Source organism: Fusarium coffeatum, assembly GCF_003316985.1.
Source record: "Fusarium coffeatum strain FIESC_28 chromosome Unknown BRIP53273_contig_300, whole genome shotgun sequence".
NCBI lineage: Eukaryota > Fungi > Ascomycota > Sordariomycetes > Hypocreales > Nectriaceae > Fusarium > Fusarium coffeatum.
Window position 1 is genome coordinate 13,977 of NW_022158089.1, and position 25,109 is coordinate 39,085.

Genomic DNA, 25,109 nt, shown 5'->3' on the forward strand with positions numbered 1-25,109 from the left:
AATACCTTTTAGCTTCTCTTTCTCTTTCTTGAGAGCTATTTAAAACATTCGGTACTTCAGCGTACTCTCGTCGTAATAAGTTCTCTGATTTCTTTCTTTCCGTTCCTTGATCTCGTCCCGATACCTCTTAACGTTAACCCACTCTGAACTCGGGCCTATTGTCTCATTCTTATCCCAACTAAGCTTATATATCCGCCCTACCTTGACGCATCCCCTAAATGTATCTTTAGAACAGTAGAAGGTAGCTGCGTACTCAGCGGGGTCGGGTCTAGGACCGTAAGTCCGAGTTTCCCTTTGTTCAAGGGAAAGTATAAAGGCGATCGCTGGCTCGACTGTTACTCGAATCGCTAAGTCTGATAGTATCTCCTTGTGGGGGATCGAGTCGAAGGTGATTGGCTGACTGAGCCCTTGAGATTCATTCTGGAATCATCCACTTAAATTTCGTTGCTTTTTTCGCGTGGTCGTGGTGAAACGTGGATGCTGAGTCGAAAGCCATCAACGATTTCCACAGCACGACCTGAGCACCAAGCGACTTTGTCGCAAGATCCCCGCCATCACGAAGCCACGACCGTCGCTTCACTGAATGGCCCGAGCGACGAAAGATGGCTACTAGCAGCGAGGCACCCTTCGTGCCTAACCCGGACGATGCTCTCGACTTTGGGTTGAATGAAGACATGGAGGATAGGCTGAGTCACCTCGACAAATATACAGAACCGCAATACACTGCCCTCGTCACCCGCCTCAAGGTATTCTAGAAGAGTAGCTGGTGGAAGTGGCCCGAAAGCGTCCCAGTTTTCTTCCTCAGCGCTACGAACAAGACTCGATTCGCCGACATCAACAAAACAAAAATCAGAACAAGGATTTACTGTGGAAGCAGTGCGTGACATCAGACAAATGGAACTTTGATTAAGGCGTCTAGCTCGTCCTATATGCAATTTATTTCGACAGGGTGTTTTGAGCCAACGGCACCGGATCAAGCAAGCGGGCTGCTTTCAAGACAATCAAACAGGAAGGATAAGAGACGAAAGAGTTTAGTTGCTTTATGCCTGTTTAAACTAGCTCTTAGGTTACTTTATTTTAGCAACCTAAGTCTTAGAGGACAATTCTTCTGTTACCCACCTGTGGCAGGTGCATGAGCTCGGATGGAATAAGAATGAGACAATAGGCCCGAGTTTAGAGTGGGTTAACGTTGAGATATATCAGGACGGGAGTTCGCTTGACTAACAAATGTTTCAAATGGCTCTCAAGACAAAGGAAAGGTTTTCGAGGCTAATGAAAAGAGGCAATGTATGCATTACCATGGAATTAGACTTGTAAATGGTCATAACGTTCGTATAATCAAAAGTGTTGTTCTGTTAAGTACGCATTGCGGGAATCTCAATCCGTCCATAGTCAGCCTCTCTCAAGTCAGGCTGGATGATAGTCAGCCTCTGTCCAATTAGGCCGGGTGATATGTTGTAGCCTCTGCCAATTCAGGCTGGGTAATTGTGTTGGTCGATATCTGGGGGCGACCAAAAAGAAGAAGAAAAAAAAAGAAAGCGTGTCGAAGCCCTATGCTGCCCGATGAGCCAGAATAGTCCAGTTCTCTTGTCCATTGACCGTTTTGCCGGTTTGCCTGTTCAGAAGCTTTAAACGTTCGTTTGAGATTGGCCTTTCTGGCCATTTCCTGGTGGAACTGACTGCTCACCTCAGCTTGAATTTACCGCATGATTCAAGGCTTCAGGGAGATCTTGAAAGCATCGAATTGAGATTGCATATCTTTTCTGGCCGTGTCAATCACCATCAGCTGCACTTGAGGGTTGATACAGAGTTTTATCTCCATCTTAATCTCAGCAGCGATAGTCTTGATGCTCTGAGTAACGGCACTTTCAGTGAAACCATCAACCGGCGGTGATTTCTCCCAACACCCTCATGGGGTCCTAGCAAAGACGATGTTGCTAGTCTTGGAACCAAAAAGGGCAATCGTAAAACGAGCCAGACCAGGCTTGTGCAATATGTCCCTCAATTCGTTTGAATGACGCTATCTCTGACAATCCAGAGATAACCTAGTGCCGCCGCTGTATCTGATGTCAATGCCTTTCCACACAACCACACCAAGGCTCCAGTCTCTCAAGCCTCACCAATCTGGAACAGATTAATCAAAAAATCGCCCATCATGTCAACATGCGTGTGAGAGTTGAAGGAAAATCACTTGGCAGAGTTGTGGGTATTCTAGCGTAGATTCTCACAGGAGGACAGGTCTCGCATTGCAACCCAATGCCTGTGCCACTTGCCATGTACGTAGGCAACTGAAGCGGGATTGGTCAGACAGTAACCATCGCCCTTCGTCAATTTATCTGAAAATGCAAAAAGAAGGGGATGTAAACGGAATCTAACCGTTTGAGCTGGACGAACAGGGAATCGAACCCTGGACCACTCCCAAGTTATTCAGATGAATTGTGCTAAGGGAGTATTATACCACTAAACCATTCGCCCGAATTGAATGACGACAGCTACAGTAAGAGTCACCACATAGCGCAGTCCAACCTTCACGCGACTTGGATATTTTCCAATTGACCTAGAAATCTACAAACACCTTTATTTCTGCGCAAGTGAGATAGATAGTCTACCGCAATGCCCTCGTTGTTTTGTATCCTTAGCAATGTTTAGAGTCATCTTCTCCAGAACGCACATAGCTGGGATAAGAAGAACCAGTTTACAGATCAGCACCACTTGGTTCTCAACATCAGTTTTATGCCGTGATAGATGCTTCCATTCGTCCATTAGTTGTATAATTGGACTAATCAAGTAGCATATCACGAAGTGCAAGACCGACGCGTCGTACTCGCCCCTTGGACGATTCGAATCATACCCATGACTCTCTACCTTGCGCCGTAAAATCCAGTAACTACTTATTCAATTGACTTCAACTCATTCATGTCTTCAGAGTAAATTACTTGGGCCTTTAAGTGATAATAAGCGATAAAAGCTGACGTCACTTTTGTATGCTTGTAAGTTAGTCACATTGTGCGAAGCCTGCGAGAAAGCAAAGCTGCAGGAAATTTATTTTAGCCGGTCCAAGGAACCATGGAGCTTTAATACGGGTTTCCTCACCTTATCAGCAAGTTCTAGATATACTGGCAGAGTTAGACTATTTATGTACAACACTTGTATTTCGTCAGAGTATTAATTCTGTCATTCGTTTAGTACTCAAAACTAGTAAGAATCTTTAACCTTAATACAATCTGTACATCGAAGAAACAGTGTACTGTAGCCTTCAATAATCGTAGTATAACCTAATAAGTACCTGTACTCTAATGGAATCGATAGGCACCCTTCTTAAATACTTCGTATGTAAAACAACCCCCATGCCTGAGATATATTGTCCGCCACTGGATCCAGGAACATCGGCAAGTACTTTGCAACCCACTCAGCGTAAAGCTCTGTACCAAAGAATTCCTGCAGATGCCCTACCCTCGTTGCTTTCATGTACTCCCAATACGAGGGATACCATCCCGCCTGGCCATAGTCGATGATTCCTACTACCTTGGGATAAGGCCCCTTTGAGATGAGGATGTTTGGTGGACAAAGGTCATTGTGAGTAAAGCAGATATGGAAACGTTCCTCAATACCGATGTTGCATCTGGCGTGAAAATCGCGGACTGCATCTGGACCATCATAAGGCCCAACAGCGCCCCGTCTGGTTGTGGCATAGTAGTCCAGGACGGGACGCTTTCCTACACTGCCTAGGATCAAGTCAGAACTAGTTAAAAGCCTTAAGATGTACGTCATGCGAACTTACCAACATATGGTTCTGAGGCATCCTGTGACAGCCCTCTCCACGCTTCCGTCATCAATCTCAATTCGGCACAGACTCCAACCCTCTCCTCCTCGTTCATATCCTTGAAACGGCTCTGCAGGGTGTCGCCTTCAATCAAGGCCATGTAGATGAACCCCTGTTCATCATCTTCCGCCCAGGCAAAAACTTCTGGGACTGGTACCTTGTCTCCCAGTTTTTCTCTTACCAATAACTGAGCTTCGAGCTCACTAAGAGTAACTTCTGTTCCATATTTGACCACCAGGCCTAGTTCAGGGATAATCACAGGATTTGTGCGGTCCCGGTAAAAGGCTCGAAAATCGCCGGCTGCTTCGTTCAAGCGTCTAATTTCGGCTGGTGAGGGCAGGGCAGGTGCTCGGCTTTCCCGAAAGAAACTGGAGTCGTGGAATGTTTTGAAGATCGTTTGCCCGCTCGGGCTTTGGGAGTTGTTGGTCGCCATGAAAATTGAACTTTGCGTGGATATTGTAGAAGGAGAGTCTGGATCCTGGTTCAGTGAGGAGATAAATTTGTGATATACGGAACAGGTTCTGTCAAAGCTTAGGTAACATTCGCCAAAGCGGGACTTATCATCCTTACTGTGAGTCCGACCAACAAACTGCCACGGAATACAGTGTTGGTTTGGTTTTCATTACCTACGCTTGTAGTTCTTTTACCTAACCCTGTATCTGTTGGTTCCTTATTATCCTTGCCTTTCAATCCACTTGTTTCAGGTGTAGAGTCAAGCGCTTTGAAAAATAGACCCAACATCACAGGAAGTTTATGATCGAGTACTGAAATAACTAAATTCTTCATTCTACTGCAGCTCCTCGGCGCTTGATATTTTTAGAAAGTGGTTTGCTCATAGATAATAGTGTCTTCTGTAGTATAAAAGGTCCTTCATCTCCTGTGCTATCCGATCTATACTTGTATCTTATCATCATCCTCTTTACATAGAAAGTGTCTTTCTTGTCTTATTTAGCCTCTCTAAGCCATCTTTCATATCAAGAATTACTGTATCATTAAGAAGATGCCACCAGCACCACCACCTCCTCCTCCACCACCATCCCTCTCAGGTCCAGCTGCTCCAGTACACGTACCACCACCTACGGCTCTAGCAAAGGTCCTCCCAGCGCTGTTTTGCTTCAACTTATTCAATATAACGGCGGTGGGTTCAAAAACCACTGGGCATACTTTATCCAGTCTAGCCACAGTCCGGAGTGTGGCACGATTATCCACGCAGTTGGCGATCCAAATCAAGGATTCGAATTGGAAATCAAGAGATGCTATGATTTCCAATTTACTCCGACTAAGCCTATCTTTCGAGCATCACTGCAGTGGATTGACAAGAAGTACATCAATGAGAAGGCGATGCTGAACAACATGCAACGCAAAATCGACCACAAACCTGTTTGTGCATTGGAGGAAAGCCTTTTCAAGGTCAAACCACCCACGGGAACCATGAGACCAAGCGGTACCCCAGTAAGTACATGTCATGTCAGTTTCTGTCTGGGATCTAGCTTTTTGTAGCGTTTGAGAGGAGCAGATCCTTGCGTATTTAGACAGAACAACAGAATGGTGAGGGATTCAGACTTACATACCTTTTAGGGAGTCCCTACAAGAGCGAATCTACGCAACTGCCAGACATGGGTTGCCGAATCCGCTGACCAACTAGTTGCTGATGGGATCTTGCATCGAGATGTTGCAACCTACCTGTATGCTATCAAGCCATAGAGCGGCTGGAGCTTCTTGGGTTTGCGGAGAGAATTATCGGCTTGATATTATAATGTACTTGCAACATAGGCTAAGGAGTAGTTGGTTCTAGGAGTACTCATCATACAAATACTTCCTATAGTTTATGAATTCGAAAGCATGGCACCTATCTTTACAACCGATGTAGCGGCGGCTAAGATCGTTACCGTCACGAACCTATTAGGCATTACAGACCGATCCCGCCGTTTTTGCTTTCTTCGCTATTCTTCAGCGTCACCTTATTTTCTCTAGCCTTGAGACTTGATTTTCTGCTACTATCTCAATCGCACGCGAATGTCTCTCTGTCTTGCAATTCCCTCGTCCCAAGTTCAAGACCACCACGCAACAACTGTGAAACCTGACCATGGTTCAGAGAAGTCCATTTTCATGGCCCCGTTGGCAGCCCTATAAAGCATCTTTGCGCTTTTAGTCCCTCGATATTGTCCTCCTATCAAGGTGCACGTTCTTAAATGCGAGATTTAAGTAGAAACCTTGAGCCTTGCTGAACTATGTGATCAAGTTAACCAAAAGACCTTTGGATGACATGAGAAACAAGAATTCGAAATTCAGACAAAGCCAATCCATTGTTGTTTTTTACAACACATTTACTATTTTTAGGGCACTGTGAACGCAGGCAACACACTTCTGATGGCGCGGAGCTACCAAGCTGGCATCAGCTCAAGATTCAAACCCCATATGTAAGCAATACTAGCAATCAACGAAGCAAAAAGAATGAACACACGTGAAACTACGGACGGAGCTAGTCTGAGGTGGCCCTAGTTTGACTGTTGAACCCCATCCACGATGTCCAAGCCCACCGTAGGAACCTGGTACTTGGCTCTGGCTCGCAGTAGATAATACAAGGCTCCAGCAACGGTCCACCCACTCATGACGACAATGGAGTAATTCATGTTCTGCGCTGTAACGGGTAGAGCAGAGGGAAATGTACTAAAGACTACAACAATTGCAATCCACACGAGGCTAATAACGTTGAGAAGAGGGCCTGCAATTTGTCCCAGCTTGAAAGGTCCAAAGCTATCAGCTGCCACGAGGCGTCGTCTTGCAAAGAGCATAGCAATGATAGGAAGCGCATAGCTGATATACATGCCGATGATAGCCATGGATAGAAACGCGTTGAACGCTGTTGTGTTACCGAGGTAGATAAATCCAAGAAGCATTTGTAAACCAGTTGTTACTGCAACAGCATAGACAGGAATTTGTAGTCGTTCGTTGACTTTGCTGAGGTGCTTGTCGAATGGCGTGGACTTGTCTCGAGCAAATGCCCATAGAGTTCGGGAAGTGGATGTAACGCCAGCAACGGTTGCAGCAGTAGCGATGCATACAATGATAAGGGACAGAAGAGTGGTGCCCACATTGCTCTTTGTTGCGTCAAGGAAGATCTGAATGAAGGGATATCCGGTCGGGGTTTTTAGAAGGGTCTCCAGTGAGCCAGTCGAGAATAGAAGTACGACCACGTATACGAGGCCTATCAAGGCGTTGACACCAACACTGCCGACCATGGCAATGGGGACATTTTGACTTGCATTGGGCATCTCTTCTGCTAGATGACATGCAGCATCGTACCTGGGAAGGTTAGCGAGTCGTTCAAAATTGGGGGAGTAGAAGAATACACACCCTAAGAAAGGGTACACAGCACTCAAAATCCCGACAAGCCATGAAACGCCATCATCTTTCCACCCACTGTAGTTAGTAACCTCTGTAAAAACAAAAGAAGCAGAGTTCTTATGGGCCATGACGCCAAGGACGATAACTATGGCAAAGAAACCAACAGCGTGGATGATACCTGCAGCGAATATTAGCAGATGGACTGACTTAGCCTACTGATACTGACCGGACACGGTGTTGTGTAACGGCAAGGCTCGGTGACCCCAGACGTTGAGCACAAAGGCATAGGACAGAATAGCCCAGTAAAACAAAAGGCCTTGCCACCGTTGTGGTATGTATGCGGAATCGTTGACAATGACGAGAGCTTGTGCCTGGAGACCAGCGGCAAAGGCGGCCGATGCGGTCAAAACCATCTGCCCCCCCACACAAGTCCAGCCGGTCATGAAAGATGCAGGCGTTCGGATCCGTGAAGTTGTGAGAGCGGCTACCCAGTGGTACTGTCCTAGAACAAGTTAGTAATAAGTACAATTATAGAAATCGATGCTGAATTACCTCCTGCGGTAGGGTACATAGACGCAATCTCACCCAGTGAGCTGGCAATGCACAATGAGCAGATAGCTGAGAGAACACTGGGGCTTGTAAGCGGTGTGTTCAGTCATCGACAAGAGTACACGTACTAATTGTAGAAGAGACATGGTGCTCCTCCATTGATCAAAGCTGTAGCGATGACAGTTGACAAAGCTTCCCAAGTTGCCATAAGACAGACGCACAATGCACCTAGAGAGAACAAGGAATATTCTCGACGTAGCTCTTGGTCATGGCCGAGCTGTGCAAGACGCAAGGCATCTTCGTTGTCGGCAATGGCTGTGTTTCCGTCGTCGACAGCATTTCCGTTGTTCTTTACAGACGCCATCTGATATTTCTCGATGTCTGCATTCTTGAAATCGAAAGTAGAAGACATTTTCTAATGATATAAATTCTTGCTGTGAGCTCGGAACGTCGCTGCGCTGACCATGTATAAAAAGGAATCGATAAGAAGACATACGCAATCTGCCGGCACTTACAGGCCGATCGGACGCTAGCCAGGGATAGAGGGTGGACGAGAGGTTGGTACTGATAACGCGGGGAAGTGGAACGCTAAGGCCTAAGTTGGTGTAGATGGAGATAAGGCCGCTTAGGGAGGTGAAGCGGTTTCCGCGTTCCGACACCTCTAATACCAGTGCTCGGAAATGTTTTCCGAGGACATTCCGAGATTTCATCAGGTATTTTACGGTCAAGTATTTGAGACCTGCAAAAAGTATTGTTATCTTTCAAACAGAATCACTCTCACTGGTCTTCTTTTCCACATTCACCTCATTATCCATCATGGCCTACCCTCATCCTCTCTCTGCTCTGAGCAGCAGGGAAACAAACCTTGCACGAGATATTGTCAAGGAAGCACACCCTGGCTCGACATTGTATTTTAGACAATCCTATCTCTTCGAGCCGCCCAAAGTGGAAGTTCTGAAATTTCTACAACTTGAGCACTCTGGTAACTTGCACACCACATCGCCACGACCCGATCGTTGCGCTCAGGTGTTCTACGACATCATCGGTGGAGATCAGCAAGTGCAGTATTATGAGTCGGTCGTTGATCTAACTCAAAAGACGATTGTTGAGCAGGAGGTCATCAGCCCTGAGCATCAATCAAGTCTTACCATGTGAGTACCCAAGCGATTGTCTAGGTCCTTTACTAATTCCACTAGTTACGAGTTTGACACTGTTGTGAAAGCTGTTCAAGAATCCGAGTTGTTCAAGGAGAAGCTGAGCAAAATCAGGCTGCCCACTGGATTCGAGCCTGTTATTGAGCCTTGGCCTTACGGTGCGCCAGATATCCAAGATGGCAACACGCGTTATTTCCAAGCTCTCATTTTCGCCCGGGATACAAGAAAGGGCCCAAACTCCAACTTCTACTCGCATCCAATCCCTCTTATTCCCGTTATGGACGCCAGGACAAAGAAGATCGTTCGCATTGAAGAAGCAGCCGCTGGTGGCAAGGGCGATAGCCTAACGGCCAAGACACATGCGCCAGGTCTGCTTGATCACTGCCAGTCCGCAGAGTATGTCCCCGAGCTTCTTCCTGGAGGTACACGGCAGGACTTGAAGCCGTTGATGGTCGTGCAGCCAAATGGACCTAGCTTTTCTGTTACAGAGGGAAACCTTGTTCAGTGGCAAAAGTGGCGGATGCGAGTGACATTCAATCCTCGCGAAGGAGCTGTCCTGCACGATATCCGATACGATGGCAGGCCGATTATGTACAGATTGAGTATTAGCGATATGGTAAGATGACTCAGTCCCCCATCAATAGCTGTTCTGACAACTTCTAGACTGTTCCCTACGCCGATCCGCGACCCCCTTACCATCGAAAGCAAGCGTTCGACTTTGGTGATGGTGGTCTCGGCAATGCCGTTAACAATCTGACACTCGGGTGTGATTGCCTTGGAGTCATCAAGGTAGGACAATTGTCTAACCTCGATTGAATTGAGTCTAACATCATCTTAGTATTTCAACGGTGTCCTTATCGACTCCGACGGAACTGCCGAAGACACAAAGAACGTCATCTGTCTCCACGAACAAGACAACGGCATCAACTGGAAGCATACTGACTGGCGCACTGGCCGTGCCGTTGTAACACGACGTCGAGAACTCGTCATCCAGTTTATCATTACCCTTGCCAACTACGAGTATATCTTCAATTACAAGTTCGATCAATCAGCTGGCATTGTCGTAGAGGCCAGAGCGACAGGAATCGTCTCTGTTGTCAACATCGATCCTGGTAAGACAAGCGACTGGGGTAATGTCGTTAGTCCTGGAGCGTTGGCGCAAAACCATCAACATGTCTTTTGCGTGCGAATGGATCCTGCAATTGATGGAAATGAAAACACCGTGGTTCAAGAAGAGAGTCTCCCGCTTCGGATGGACCGTCGGACAAATCCCAATGGCAACCTATATGAGGTGCGTAAGACGCAGATCACAACCTCTCAAGGTGTCGATGCAGCACCTTTCAACAATCGAGTCTTCAAGGTACAGAACCTGAATAAACTCAACCCCATCACCGGCAACCCAGTAGGGTACAAGATTACCCCGCCACCAACCCAGCTCCTCCTAGCCGACCCGAACAGCGTCCAAGCCAAACGTGCATTATTCGCCAAGCATCACCTCTGGGTTACCAGGTACAAGGATCACGAATTATATGCGGGAGGAAGGTATACACTTCAGAGTAAGATTGAAGTGGGCGGTGTCAGCGACGCAGCAGATCGCAATGAAGATGTTCTGAATCAGGATATCGTTCTGTGGAGCGTCTTTGGACTCACGCACAATCCTAGGATCGAGGATTGGCCCGTTATGCCTGTGGAGATGCTTCAGTTGCATATTACACCTTCAGACTTTTTTACAGGGAACCCGTCGATTGACGTGCCTTCGGATAAGGATATTGGATCGAGGTTAACGTCTGGATGTTGTAGAGAAGAAGTTAAACTCTAGATCTTTTTTTAGAAAGTATGCATCGATAGATCAGTAGTCTATATAATTTGTTACACTATACCTTCCTTCCAGATTACTCAATTGTTTGCTAGACATTCTGTCCGGTAAGAAAATGCAGAGGTCTTGCTGTGTAGTCCAATACGTAAGCGCTACCAGTAAGGCATTCAACTGCCGAGCCTAGCTTGAGACAATAGTCAGCTGACAGAATCCTTCAGCTCCGCCCGGCTGTGCAAATGTGACCGTAAATTATTTTCAACCTACATAGTAATAGAAGATCAGCGGCGATTACTAGACGGCGATTTCCAGAAAGAGCAGAGCTGAATTCAGCTCTGTACGAGCTAGCCAATGAAGCAAGAGCGCACAGACTGTTTTGAAAAATCTTACCGCTCTAGGTTCTAAGCTTAGTCGCGGGGAAGAGCGGTAGATGAAAGATCTACACGTAAGATATGTCGAGATTGGGGATTTGAAGTTTGATTGGAAGTTAAACTGATATTCAGAGACAGAAAGGACTTCCATTGATTGATGAGAAGACTTCTCACAGGCGAGAAAACAATCGCTATAAGAGGGCGACATGAAACTACCATTTTCTACCGTCATCATTCGACAACGCAACAGTTTCTCCTACATTCAATTTGACAAACCAACTTCACAATCCTTTCCCAATATGGAGACCTCCCTCGCAACTGTTACAGCTCTCGTTGCTGCTTCCGCCCCAACTGCCATGGCCGCTGACTGGAAGTGCAACGGCTCATGGAACGATGGGGGCCTCAAGCGCCTGTCCTTCAAGTTCCAGGGCTACTGCGAGGACCGATCTGGACAGTGTTTCCTGTCTGCCATCCGAGGCAAAAGCGTTACGGTTCACAACTGGCAGGCATGGAAGACCGATGACAATGGCTGGTGGCAGGTTGACTTGAGCACCACGGCTGGGTAAGTCGTTATCGAACGTCCAAGCAAATGTATGACTCATAAAATGTTACTAGGCTGGCGTGGCAGGTGAACAACGCTATTGAAGAGGTTACTGGTTCCTGGCGAGGATGCTGGCCGAACCAGTAGATGGGGCCAAACCGGCGCAGCGCGAAGGTTTTCATGACCTTGAACTCCTTCTGTCATTCTCCAAAGGCAGTAGCGGGGCTGGATGGAAGCTGTAAAGGTGCCTCTTAGTTGATTTTCCGTCTTACCCCTACGGTGACAGTCTGACGAGGTTATACACTCCTTTCATTTAGATGTTCTTAGTCAGATTGCGATTTATACTAAATACCGTCATTACCTATTAATCCACGGCTGACGAAAGTGGCTTCTCAAATGTCTAAGAGCTTGAGTGCAAAGGATGGCTTTGCTTGTTAATCTATTTTGCCTTCTATAACAACTTGCAATAAGCAAAGCAAAACCGTAGCCTGAGATCATTTAGCTTATGTACGTCCCTGTTAGATCTGGAGTATACATATAAAAGCCACTCGGACATCAGCACGGACATCAGTGCGAACAAAATTGCTCGTGCAGGCTACCACTCTTAGGTCGTGCTCTTGAGGAACGCATGCATTGGGTCCTTCACTGGCCAAACCATCACGGCGCGTACAGTACAAACAAAACAAGACATGACAGTAAAGGGAAACCTCTGGCTTGGCGAGTGACGGGAATTATGGTTTACGAGGCTTAGGCTACATAGATAAAGTAGTCTAGTCACTGGCATAAACTCGATTAAGATAACTGGATCATTTCGTTGCCCATGCTCTTCACGGCCATCTCTTCTGACACCCTGACGCGTCGCGACTGTTCGGAACGCGTAAGTGGATCAGTGTGAACGCCTTGTGGCCACTTGGTCGACACCCAATCTAACACCACAATGCTTCTGATAGGTGGCAGCATAGCTGGTTTCACTATCCGTACTATCTACGTCTTCTATCCAAGCGAGCCAATTATTGACTGATGTTTTAGGAAAGTGACTCCACAGAATGGCACTCTCAGTCTGATTAGTTTCAGCTGTATTTTATCTGTACCTGGTTCACTTGCTCGAGCATAGTCTAGGGTAGCTTCACAGACGAAACATAACAAGTACATTCTTCCCTTCAGTAGATTGAACATGACGTATGTGGTCAGCTTATAGCTGAAGCTTAATGTCTTTTCGAAGAAAAAAATATTAAATACCACAACAAGTCCTGTTTAGAGACACCTGCGTATCGTTGAAGTCGAGTCAGGGTTCCTCTCTGGAACAGACAAGATCATCGTGCGGAAGCCATGTTTCCTTCATTCACAGTGATGAAGAGCAGACCCACAGGACTAAGTATCAATTAATCAGGGCGCCGTCATTGACATCAAGCTTGGATTGTAAGAATGCGCCTCAAAGGGAAAAGTGTGGAGGACAAGAGCATTGCGGTGCGAGCAGAGTTCCAGACCCTGATTCCTTCAATCATGTTACTATGGTATTACCTTCTGCTGTGAGTGCTAGAAGTAAGCTATTCAGCATCGCAATCAATCTAGAATCTAATGCATTGTCTTCCCAGCCCAGTCTCCAACCGCCCTCTTCTCCGTCCAAGCCCACTTCCCAATCGCAACGGAAGCCAGAGGAACCAACCCAACAGTCAGCAACCCAACTACCCAAAGATCCCAGTTTTTAGCCTTGGACTTAGATATGCGCATGTCGGCTGTCTGCAGCTGCATCGGCCTCAACTCCTCATCCCAATCAAACCGCCCCTCCGTGTCGTACATAACCTCTTCGACCAGATCAGCACCTAGCTCCTTACGACGAGGCACTGCTCGAGCAAATCCGCGGCATGCGAATACAGTTTCGCTGGTATGAAACGTCCTTGTCTTCAGACAGTAACTTGATCTTGTCAAAGACGTCATCAGGTGTAAAGTGAAATTTGTCCAGTTTCGTCGGAAATAAATCGTATCTTCTCATCTCTCCTGTTTATGCCCTTCGGCTGAGCGTTCTCATTGTAGTTCTCGTCGTGATTGGCACCTTGCCCTGGAAGTATTGGTTCCCTAGGCCAAGATCACTTTCACAGTTTGGTGCTCTCGCATTTGAAAGTGGTGCGAAAGGGTACATAGTGGGGTAAGTGAAAGTACGAGTCGAAATCTGTTTTCTCATATATAGAATTTTAAGGTCCTTTAACCCCAGTGTTCACCTCATCCCGGGTATGCGCTTCACTGTTAGCTATTAATTGGGAGATTGGCCCAGAATTCGATAGCGTGATCCTTTGCCTGCCGGGCCGAGAAGCATCGCCTGACTAAGAGTGACAAACACAACCTAGGAACTAATACCAATGTATTGCTAAGGCTTATTTTATTCAACTCGGTCTAGTAGTAGTGCGGATATGACTAGTTTCTCGGTTCCGACGGTTTGGCTACAGATTTGAAAAGATCACAGCAAGGTAGCTGCATACCTGACGGCGTGTCAGACCTGCTACATAGCTAGTGCTTTATGACTCAAGCGGCCGTATCCCAGCCAATGGCTGAGAGTCATACTAAGGACAGGCGCTTATCGATAGCTATGGAGCAAGACGTAATGGAACAAGACTAGTTCTCCCAGTCAGCCTTTACTTGAACATCAATTGTCATTCTAGATACAAGATTACAATACGTGGTTCTACACCTTCACATTTACATCTACTGTTAACGAATCAATAGTTTATTTGGCTCACTTGAGAATCTGCGGCAGAACGCGGGAGATCGACATCTCTGAAGATCAATGCAATCTGAACCAAATCTCGAATCGAAACTAGCCGTGGACTATCGAACCTTATTGTCCAATTAGCTGACGACTCACTAGCCAGATCAGCCTTAGCTTGATCTGCCGGATGATACAATCCCCTGACTGTCCAGACCCTAGCGCGGTCTACGCTCTGAGGATTCGAGTGTTAGATCACTCTTGGCTAGTCTGAATCAATTCATCTAAACCAGAACAGGTCAAAGGGTGCGCCCAGGGCTAATGTCCGCTCCTACCCGCGTCTCGCATTTTCACAGTAATAGTAATATCATAAGCGCTACTTTCAAAGGATTCACACAGGACTGCAGAAATTGAAGCAGCTAGTAGCCTTACGCGAGTAATTGCATGTCTGAGGTGGTATATGTACACGAGCAGGGAAGCTAAACGCTGAGATTGACAAATCCTCATACTCGTTAATCTGACAGCATGGATCACGCTTCTTTCTATTCGGAGAGCAACATTGCAGTGGTGATGATGGTGCCGCACTGTATACTCAGTTTTGTTGCTACTGTCTTTGTTGGCTTGCGTCTGTACACTTCTTCTTATATAACGAGGAGTAAGTGGACTATCGATGAGTACACATCGATTGCCGCTCTGGTAAGTTTGATCTGCCATTATAACTTCTGATACTAATTGCTACAAGATAGCGAATCATCTTATCATTGCTGCCGAAAGTGTCGGTGGGTTTTGTTCTTTGAGCATATTACGTCGAACTACACTGACTCGGCCTCGAAGCTATACACTTCGGCTATGGAAACAACATCATCAAAGTTGGAAGGGATTATCCTAATGGAGTCTCGAATATGCTCAAGGTATGTTTTGCTTCCATGCCCTCTACTGAAATTTATTAATAACCTCCCCATCTAGTGTGTTATTGGTCTCGAGACGACATATTGCTTAGCAGCTCCTCTGTCTAAAATGGCTGTCCTTGCGATGTATTACCGCATCTTCTCTCAATCGCGCTTCTTGCGTTATGGAACATGGGTCCTCGTTACTCTAATAGCTTGCTGGGGATTTGCCAGTGAGATTGTTTGCAGTAAGTCTCGTTGCAGTCCATGAAGTTGAACCTGCTAATAGACGGTGATAGTCTTTAGCTGCCGCCCAATAGCGGGATATTGGGATAAGACTATCCCTGCTACGTGCATCGACTCGAATCGCTTCTATGTCGGCATTACGATTCCTAACATCATCTTCGATATCCTGACTGTAGCCCTCCCTGTCCGGGAGGTCTGGAATCTGCAAATGAATCGAGATAAGAAGTGGGCTGTTACTACCATCTTCCTTCTCGGGGGCAGGTCCTTACTTGCCTAGTCCAGTTATACGACCGTATGCTAACAGACTTATTACTCAGTGTTGTGCTCGCCTCGATTGCTCGCCTCGTCCTCTTTTTGGTCTTCCAAACGTCCTCGAATATTACCCAAACCCTCATCTGGGGCAACCTTGCGTCAACCACCGAAATCTGCCTGGCGATAATCGGAGCATGCCTTCCACCATGTGCACCAATTCTAAAGCGAATGCTGGCCCCCATCATAGGTTCCTCGAAACCAGACGCATCTTCTGGAAACAACACCAGGAGCAAGTTCTCTGCGATACAAACAATCGGCCAAATTCCGACTCGAGGGAAAAGCACTACGATTATAGAGACAGTCAATGAGTTGAATGGCTCGTTTGAGCGGCTGGATGATAGTCGGAGTTTGCAAGGATCAACGGATGGGTTGTATGCCGATGGGTATGATGGCACCAAAAGAAAAGATGGCAAGCAAGGGAAGTGGTCCCAGATACATGTTCGACGGGAGGTAGCTGTGGAGAGCAAGTGTGACGATATCCAAATGGATACTTTTACTTCGCATAGATGAGGGAGCATTGGAGGTTATGGCTCCTTTGGGAGACTTGCATTCATCACGTAATAAAGGAACAGGTGGTATTGCACTCTGGAGCTTGATCTATTTATACGCAGATGATGGAAAACCCACATACAATGTTATCATACTCTCCAACAATATTTCCAAGTGGTACTTTCGCTCGTGATACCTTACAATGCTGTATTGGAAGAGTAGATAACGCTTGATTATACTAGGTGGTGGTCTGTGGTAGGTACCCTGCATCTAACGATAAAGATTCCTCCTTAGAAACAAGTCCTCCGCTTGTGTGGGAAGCGATGCGGTAGGAGACCCTAAACACTTGATACTATGCGTTTCTGCGTTCAAGTTTCCACCATTCATCCTTTCGCAAATGATTGACCAATGCTCAGAACATAAGTAGAATGGGTTATGAGGTACACCGTTGACTGTGAAAATCTTTGTCCCTTGTGAAAATTCTGAATAACAGGCTTCGCAACGCAGTGCTTTGCGAACGTAGCTGAACATGCCGCTGTGGTCCAAGGCGTCCACCGGTGTCTTCTGGAGGCGTAGAAGGCATGCTGCAAGGTCCCAGTTGTTGTGCCAGACTGATTGTCTGAAGAGTTCCTCGTGGACATACTCAAGACCTGGTGGGACAGATCTTCCAAAGAAGAGTTCCACGAGGGGCGCAAAGTCTTGCCTTGTCCTCATAACAGGAATTATAAGGTAGAGAAACGTTCTTTGAATAGTTGTCTTGTGTAGAGGAACTATCCCGCCCCAGTTTGAGAGTTGATGGATGCAGTCCTTAAGTTTCCTCAGGTCTTCCTTGTTGGCCTTTTGACCTACGTCTCTCATCTCAAGTGACATTCCTAGATTCTGAAGTAGAGAGATGGTGAGCTGGGTTCGAGCCTCCCAGGAGTATGCTCCCCCAATTTTAGATCGATAATTCTCGAAGAACTTTGGCATATGCTTGCTGAGGTCTCTGAAACTTCCAGGAGGATACCGCAGGGCAACCTCAACGAGAATGTCGAATATTGATCTTGAGCACCTGGTCCTAGCCTCAAATAGCTCTCTCATACTGATCCGATATGCTTCGCCCCAAGACACCGCTGTGATAGTCGTATTCTTGTATCTAACGTTCTCAGCCAATGCTGCAAGAGCCTGCAAGTACGGATGGTCTTCTGGGCAATATCCTTCGGAAAGAACATTACAAATATCCTCTTGTAGTGTATACTTGGGCTGATTTGCGCATCCACACTCCTTCTTCTCGGCGAAGTCTATAAAGGCGGGAAAATATGACATTCCCCGCGCAATTAATTGTGCAACCTTTTCCATAAGCAATGAGTGGTCCAGTTGAGGCAATACTGAGGAAAGGCATCGATTGGCGCAAGCCTTGTGGTTTTTCCAGGCTGCTAGTGTGTGCAGAAGCTCTCGAAACCGTCTATCCTTCAAAGTGTCTTCGGAAACCAACATGAAGGCACGACAGGAGAGCCCCGAGTTGCCAGAATGGTGGGCGTAGAGATAAATAAACCAAGGTTCATAGTCGTGCAAAAGCTGAAGTAAGGCTGGAGGGAAAGGAAATTTGTTGAAATAGCAATCCCTGAGTTTATTTTTCCACTCTTGATCTCGCCAGGGAACGTTGTCAGAGTAAGTGATGTTGGCACGGAGAAGATTTCCCAGGAGTTTCCATGTGACCTCATTGCCCGCTCTATCGAACTGGATTTTGTGTTTGAACCAATTCGTATTTGCATATTCATAAAAAGGAGACCGAATAGCCGCATCGCGTAGGGTGGGCTGTCGGTTTGATAGGTAAGGCGCCGTGGTAGTGGTTGGTGATACGGTCTCTGACTGTTTCGGCCCAGGAACTAGTAGACGGCTCCAGCGAGAATTCAGACCATCTTTCACTGGAGTCTGACAAGTCTGTGTGGATGGTTCACCGTTGTTTGAAACGATAGCGAAGGGGCTTACATTGGGAGATTTCCCACCTCCCGAATACGTTTGAAAGTTGTCAAGGCTGACATACGTGATGCAAGTCTCACCCGCAAGTTGGTGGCACTTCGACGCCTGGATATGCAGGCCACTGAATTCTCCAGAACTGGCCGCCAGGAGGAACTCACGAATGGTTCGATGACTGAAACGCACAGTGTTGTCGGCTTCGTCCACCTCAACAAAGCCCTCACACCAAACGGGGAGACAACCAATGTCACTGATCAAATCATCTTGGCAGAAAGTGCGCTGTCCGCCTCTGATAGATAACGCTTCCTGGAGCTGAGGTAGTGTCAGAGGCTGCAAGGCTGCTTCCACTCATGCAAACGTTTTCTTTGCGATGTTCTGGTTTCCCTTCTTCATGATCCGGCCAAGCGCACGGTCGAATGTCTCTGTCAAATGAGTCGGTATCTCCTGGAGTGCTTGTCGAATGTGATTATCAGACGTTCTGGAGCAGATGTCTTGAATAGAGAGGAATGCCCATAAGAACCTATTTAGAAGCATGGGTCATTAGTGGGCCATCGTGATCTCGTCTGCATGGCTCTACTTACATTCCCTGTTCTTTCGACACAATAGTTGCGAGAATCTCATTCACTATGTCTGGGTTGTCTAGTACCAGTTCCTCGTCTGAGAGCTTCTCATTGATGATGTCTCCAGCATACGTGCAGATGTCCGCGCTTGTGTGAGACGACCCCGTAATTGCTCGGAGACAGGCAGGGAAGGTGCAGTCAAGGACCTCGGTGGATGTATCTCTCGAAGACACCAAAATCCTCATTGGCGGGGAGTTAGGAGACGAGTTATAAACGTCTAAGAAGAACTGCAAGATGACTGCTTGTTGGGAGGAATCACACTCGTCCAACCCATCGAGCACAATGAACCACTCATTTATGAGTAATGGCATCATCACATAGAGTGCTTTTAGAGCTGCCTTGGGAGGCATGTGCGATTTGGTTTGTGCCAGGAGTTCGTCGATATTGGAGATTGACTTAGAGTCGAGTTGATCAAAGTTGAGAGTAGATAACACCTGCTGGAGACATGATCGAATGACAGTCCAAGCCTTCAGGCTCTCCGGATTGTCGAAGTGAAGGAAAGCAAACGAAGTAAATCGCTTGGGCAGAGGGACTTGACACAGTTTCTCGACGACAGATGTTGCTAATACAGTCTTTCCAGAGCCTGCCTTCCCAGTTATGAGAAGAACGGGATGCGCTTTACCCGTGACCCATTCTTGATACTCATCTGTCTGGAAAACCCATTCAGCTGTGCCGATATGGCGTTTATTTCGCTGGCTGTTGAATGTGGATGTGTATTTAAAAGATGTAAGCTTTTGAAGGAGGCAACGTCGTCGATGTCCTGCTATGTCCTTCCGCTTTTGACTTTGGAAGAGACGCATTGAGGTAGTAGGCCTGGAAGACATTGGCATTACCCCTTTTTCCTGGTTTGGGCTTCCGAGGTGGGCCTTGGCGTGTTCAATTTTGGTTTGCACGATTGTAGCATTGGCCTTGATAACTTCCCCATAGCTTTGAAGTTCGTTGCGGAATGAATCTGCCATCGCCGTCCAATCCTGCGATGTAGCTACGATATATGCATTAGCACGGAATTGCAACGGGACTGCTCCAACTTACAAGATCGGCCGATAACCGTAAGAACTACCTTAAAACAAGTGATGATACTTGTATAAAGTTGACAGATTGGGCCTTGCAGATGAGAAGAGTTGTTTAGAATGACTGGATACTCAGCAGATATCTCACACAGTGGACTAAAGCCATGAAGGAGTTCTACAAGAGACTTGAAGTAGGATGAAAATTTCGCGAGAAGCTGGGATTTTAGGATTAGTGAAGATTTGTGTCTGAGAGCCGTACCCGCATACCATGAATGTTAACTTAACAGACCCCCAGATGAGTGCAGAAATCTTAGACCTGGGTTTCATAGATGTATCGACAGCTGGTATTAATTGTCCGATTGTCTGCAAGAATGGGACAAGTCTGGTAGCAATTCGCCTCCCTCGGCGGCTTGTATCGATCTCCTCTAGCTCGGTTGTGAATGCGATGATCGATTGTACGTCGTGAGGTGAGTTTTCCAGCTGTTGTAGAGTTTTGCGATCATCATCAATCAGGATAGATTGAAAGTCGTGAATTGTAGTATCCAGTTCTTTGACAGGAACTGGTTTATCCTGGGCGGCTCCAGCGGCTGGAGCGGCAGTCTGTTGTGGCGAGCGGTTGCGAGACGGCATTTTCGACTTCATTTTGATAATGAAGACTTTGTGTATGTTAGAGGGAAATCACGAAAAGAAGAAGAGGAAGACGGTAGCACCTTTTTGATGATCTGTGACTTGACATCACGTATCATAGTACGCAGGATTAGTATGAGACAATCCTTCCACAGCCTGGTTTGGGACTTGACGAGAAGTAACACGCAATGCACTGACCTGATAATATGATATTATCACAGCCTGATATGTGACTTACAACGAAGCATCAGCCTGGTTGGAAGATTCGATGTGGCAAGGCAGAATTGTCAAAGCGCATCATATTCCCTGAAACGGTCCTGGTTGCGTTTTTGATCTGTCTGCCGTGTCGTAACAGCATAAAGATTGATCTCAACTGGTCAAGACTCCACATCCTACCCAATACTGCAAACCAATACGAATTATGATACATTGGATGGGTTTTACATACACAAGAGGAAGTCCTGATCCCCGCAATCTGTAGCACAGCGAACGAATTTAATGTGTAGGCTGCATGTTCATTTTGAACAGACCTTCATTACAGATGTACAGTAACCTTACATGAAATAGGAGGACATAGATATGTCTGACATTAAAGCGATAGCTATTGCAACAGTCAACGTGATTGTGTCACATCAGCGCTTTTTCACGTGTAAAAACTACGTATTTCATAGCATGTTACTAAAAGGATGGATAAAACTTAATGAATGAACTGATCCTGCATTGATGATTGTAACTTTGTTGGTCAGCAGTGTGCGGCGAAGACATGTACAGTGCTACGGTATGACTCGGCACGCATATATTGAGCTCAAGAGGTTGCATTACAGCCTGAATTGTTAAGTGGTAATGTAGAATATTGTCAGTAAAGATTACGTCGTCAACCAACGCCAAGATCAAGATCATCAAAGCGGCTAGTGTCTTGTGAGCTTCTAACTGAGATGTAATTGGTTAATTGAGATGATCCCTGCTTTCAGCCGCAAAAACGCCTACCCCGCTTTACGCGACGTACCTACATGGTTCCGCGAATCTTACCATTGTCCTTTACAGTAGCAAAGATCCAAGACGCGTTGCTGTGGCTGCACAAGATCCTGACCTAGAATGTGGACGATAGCTGGACAAGGAGCAAATTAGGTGTCCCGTACAAGCCACGCAATAGAGCGCGGAGCGGAGATGGGTTTATCCAGACCGGCATGGTGGTAAAACTCGCCATTGTTCCAGGGACAGTGAGAATCAGGTAATCTGTGCTTATGAAGCGGATCTTCGAGTCAAGTCTGCCCTCGATAGTGTTCAGTACACAATTCTCCATTCCGACGTACTGGGGGGGATCAAAGCGACTAAAGTTATAGCCACCGAATACGCTGAAGTAGATGTGGCCTCGGATGTTCAGGTTCTTCTCGTCAGGATTAAACATCTTGTTCCTGTCTTCATCAACCAATAAAACGCCGCGTAAGATCCCATCATCCCCCTAGCTTATAGGTACACCAAGAGTCGTTTCTTTGCTGAGGTCGTAGAATTCAATGTATGCTGTTGGGAAGTAGTCGTCCCACCAAAGCTCGGTAAAATCCGAACAATAGAGATCGAAATGCCTATTCATAAGAAGATCAAATCCAGCAGGCTGGTCGTTATCTCCTCCTGATTCTGTAAGCTCTTTGAGAACTTCAAGGACCTTGTTCTCCTTGTCACGATCCAGCTTCAGCCGCTCTTGCTTTTCCGATTCTTTTTTAAGACGCACATCCCTTACATCGTGTTTTCGCAGGCTTCGATCTGCCTTCACTTCATAAAGATGAGCAGCATCCGGGCCAGTGTACTTTCTATTTCGCGATTTGCTCTCGTCCGGTTCCCAAAGCTCATCACAGTAACAATCAATGTCTTGCTCATCGCATTTGCAATCAGGGTATTCGTCATCCAGATCCTCGTCCCTAAGCTCAAGAAGATCTTTGTCGTAATCTTCACTTGTGGAAAATGTGCTACCCCTGAGTTTCAGGATTCGGCAGTACCACTGTGGAGCACCATTCTCGGCGGCCGCTTGCGCCATTGCATGTCGTTGTGAAGGCGTTTCGCCTTCTTCAAGATAAAATCAGCCAACTCTGCGTTTCTTTTTCTTTGAACGCGCCATTGTATGTTGTAGACAGTCGTACGCTTGTTACAGTCTTGGATTTTACTACGATGGAAGGCGGTGTTTCTCTTTTCCACATAGAACTTCTTTGATCCGGTCAGGCTAAGAGAGCTAGTACAGAATCTCGGCTGACTGACTTCCCCGCTTCCAGTCCAACTCGCCAGTGTCATTTTGATATTCTGTAAGTGCATACCGTCAGGAAGGCGTACCGGCAACAACAATGCTACGAAGACATATAATGTGCAAGACCTCGATTCTAGACCGGCCTACTCACTAAGTTTATCTCGCTTCAGACCACTTTTACATCTTGATTACTGAAGGTGGATGAACTGAGTAAATGGGGAACAAAGACAACTGACCAATACATCGTTTGTGGAAGAAAGCGCCGCAATATGTCGGAGATTCAGACGCTCGGCCTTTCAGCAGTCCGATCGTTCGGTTTCAAGCTTAACACGGTTTCATGGGTAGCCATTTAGCCGTTTCCCAATACTCGGTTCGAACTACTGCAGGCTTTTACACTACCAATCTGCCACACACCATCTTCACAGCTTTTTATAAGGTTTCCAATATTTGCAGTAGTCTCGTAACACCGAAGTAGAATTCAACAACACCCTCAAAGTTACCGTACGTCTACATACACACATGTGAGGAACGAGGAACGCAAGCAACAAGTGAACACACCACAACCTTTGCAGAGCTGACAGCAGTCAAAAGTTGAGGTATGGCATTGAGCCCATGTTACTAATGCAAAGCATTACTTGCATGATGCAGGAGATTCTGCACAAAAGGGACCTCTACAATGCGGTATTGAACCCTGGATTAACTACAGATGCCGGCCAGCCGATCGAACTGATGATGGTAATAATGTACTAACTTACTCTGAGGTATTGCCCGCGCTTTACAGTCATGTAGCGTTCCTTTTTCTATGTCCCGCAATCATAGATCTGTAGATACCAACTCAACAGGTACATCTTACAAAGTATTAGAAAGTCCAGGTCAAATATCAAATAAACTTCAATAAATACAAGCCCAGTCTCCTGTTGAAGGGATGTGCGACATTTGATATATAAGCTATTGTCAGCAAGCTTATCTGCAGAATCACAATGCCGCGACCGAGCGACTAGCCTTCGGCATAATAAAGAAATGTGACCGATCGAACGATCAAGAGCTGAACATGATAGGTGTGGTGCCACGGAACAGGATACCATCTGTCTTAGAGATTCATTGCGCCAAAGGTGCCACAAACAGGGCGCCTTGTTACAAAGGTCATAGTGTGTTCGCGGTATGCGGATATTGCGACACCATCACTCTGTTTCTACATATTATCCAGCTATACATGCAAGCTCTTATTTTTCAGCACGTAGTATCTAGTCTTGGCACGGTTGAAAGGCGTCTTGATGGGTAGTTCGTGGTCGGAAACAAGCATCTGTCTCATAAATCTATTTGCCACTCGAGAATTGACCAAGACCTGTCAGTAAATTTGCCATGCCTCAGTTGACTGTAAGCAGTAAGCTGACACCGAAGTCGGTGTATCTAGCATCATTTGGCATCAAAGTTTTCCTGTCTAATGCAAGAGGGTTCGCTTAGCATAAGCTCGAATTCTAATCAGTGAGACCAAAGATGGTGTTTTTGTTGAGAGCATTCTTACACACTTTCAGCTGAGAAACATAGCTCAACCTTTGACGAGACTGTACCACTCCTATTAGATTTGGCGAAGCGTACCGACTTGGTGGGACATCAAGGATCTCGATCGAACTACTTGTCGAACCACAACCCAATCATACATCATCGATCCTTAGAGAAAGCAGTTCGACGCTAGACTATGAGAGCGTGAAGGCCTTCGGTGTTTGCGGGGTCAAGATCCAAGAACGCAGTTCCGGCTGAATATGAAAGGTGGCTGCTTCGGGTGACCGAAGCCATTGGAGGCTATCAAGCCTATCCAGCTCATCAAGACATCAATAGAATCAATCTTCAGCCGCTGGAACTTGCTACTCACGCATCCACAGTTCGCCGAACGGTTAAATGATCTTTCGGGACTATGTCTCAGATTGATATCATCAAGGTTCAATAGCAGCATTTTATGCATATTTCATGCATCATTACCGTTGAATGAGACTCCGAGCGTTGTCCATTGCATCAATAAGACTTAGCGGGTAGAGAATTATTGAAGCATAAAGCCACGTGCATTCGGGTTCAACGTCTCGTGTTCTAGCCTGAACGGAATAACCACACATTTCTACCAGTCGCAGCTGTTCTAGAGCGGAAAGGTGGATCTAGTTTATTGAGGATTGAGTTTATCATCGTTCGATAGTGCCGTCGTAAAAGGAAATTCTGTGGGGAGAGGAAAAAAGCCAAGTGCCACAACGGGGAAACACGATGAGAGAAAAGAGTTAGTGCAAACTCAAACTCTCCATACGTAATGCATATCATCCGCCAATTGATTGCGTTAGCCGTTACAAGAAGGGATGGCAGGAATTGCGCTGAATGTTCTGGGCGTTTTAGCAGCCAAACCTCTATCAATCTGCTCGAAGCCGTAATTGGGGGAG

The 25,109-nt window shown here is 46.4% G+C and overlaps 7 protein-coding genes across 7 annotated transcripts; 3 read left to right on the top strand and 4 right to left on the bottom strand.

Moving 5' to 3' along the window:
• Nucleotides 1–3,318: 3,318 nt before the first annotated feature.
• FIESC28_10295 (uncharacterized protein) lies at nucleotides 3,319–4,256 on the bottom strand (the record flags this gene model as incomplete). Its single annotated transcript, XM_031164428.1, has 2 exons — nucleotides 3,319–3,725; nucleotides 3,782–4,256. 2 exons carry the CDS (start codon nucleotides 4,254–4,256, stop codon nucleotides 3,319–3,321), a joined length of 882 nt encoding a protein of 293 aa, XP_031011514.1.
• Nucleotides 4,257–6,321: 2,065 nt separating this feature from the next.
• Nucleotides 6,322–8,132, bottom strand: FIESC28_10296 (uncharacterized protein; the record flags this gene model as incomplete). The annotated part of the gene is made up of 5 exons (XM_031164429.1): nucleotides 6,322–7,129; nucleotides 7,181–7,349; nucleotides 7,398–7,673; nucleotides 7,724–7,800; nucleotides 7,849–8,132. The coding sequence occupies 5 exons, from the start codon at nucleotides 8,130–8,132 to the stop codon at nucleotides 6,322–6,324; spliced, it is 1,614 nt and encodes a 537-aa protein (XP_031011515.1).
• Nucleotides 8,133–8,536: 404 nt separating this feature from the next.
• On the top strand, nucleotides 8,537–10,693 carry FIESC28_10297 (uncharacterized protein; the record flags this gene model as incomplete). Its single annotated transcript, XM_031164430.1, has 4 exons — nucleotides 8,537–8,871; nucleotides 8,917–9,490; nucleotides 9,538–9,663; nucleotides 9,713–10,693. 4 exons carry the CDS (start codon nucleotides 8,537–8,539, stop codon nucleotides 10,691–10,693), a joined length of 2,016 nt encoding a protein of 671 aa, XP_031011516.1.
• A 664-nt stretch (nucleotides 10,694–11,357) lies between these two features.
• Nucleotides 11,358–11,746, top strand: FIESC28_10298 (uncharacterized protein; the record flags this gene model as incomplete). The annotated part of the gene is made up of 2 exons (XM_031164431.1): nucleotides 11,358–11,620; nucleotides 11,674–11,746. 2 exons carry the CDS (start codon nucleotides 11,358–11,360, stop codon nucleotides 11,744–11,746), a joined length of 336 nt encoding a protein of 111 aa, XP_031011517.1.
• A 3,079-nt stretch (nucleotides 11,747–14,825) lies between these two features.
• FIESC28_10299 (uncharacterized protein) lies at nucleotides 14,826–15,710 on the top strand (the record flags this gene model as incomplete). Its single annotated transcript, XM_031164432.1, has 5 exons — nucleotides 14,826–14,996; nucleotides 15,043–15,079; nucleotides 15,135–15,211; nucleotides 15,267–15,435; nucleotides 15,487–15,710. The coding sequence occupies 5 exons, from the start codon at nucleotides 14,826–14,828 to the stop codon at nucleotides 15,708–15,710; spliced, it is 678 nt and encodes a 225-aa protein (XP_031011518.1).
• Nucleotides 15,711–16,504: 794 nt separating this feature from the next.
• FIESC28_10300 (uncharacterized protein) lies at nucleotides 16,505–20,465 on the bottom strand (the record flags this gene model as incomplete). The annotated part of the gene is made up of 5 exons (XM_031164433.1): nucleotides 16,505–18,482; nucleotides 18,552–18,713; nucleotides 18,775–19,795; nucleotides 19,846–20,038; nucleotides 20,091–20,465. 5 exons carry the CDS (start codon nucleotides 20,463–20,465, stop codon nucleotides 16,505–16,507), a joined length of 3,729 nt encoding a protein of 1,242 aa, XP_031011519.1.
• A 1,447-nt stretch (nucleotides 20,466–21,912) lies between these two features.
• On the bottom strand, nucleotides 21,913–22,482 carry FIESC28_10301 (uncharacterized protein; the record flags this gene model as incomplete). The annotated part of the gene is made up of 1 exon (XM_031164434.1): nucleotides 21,913–22,482. One exon carries the CDS (start codon nucleotides 22,480–22,482, stop codon nucleotides 21,913–21,915), a length of 570 nt encoding a protein of 189 aa, XP_031011520.1.
• Nucleotides 22,483–25,109: the final 2,627 nt, after the last annotated feature.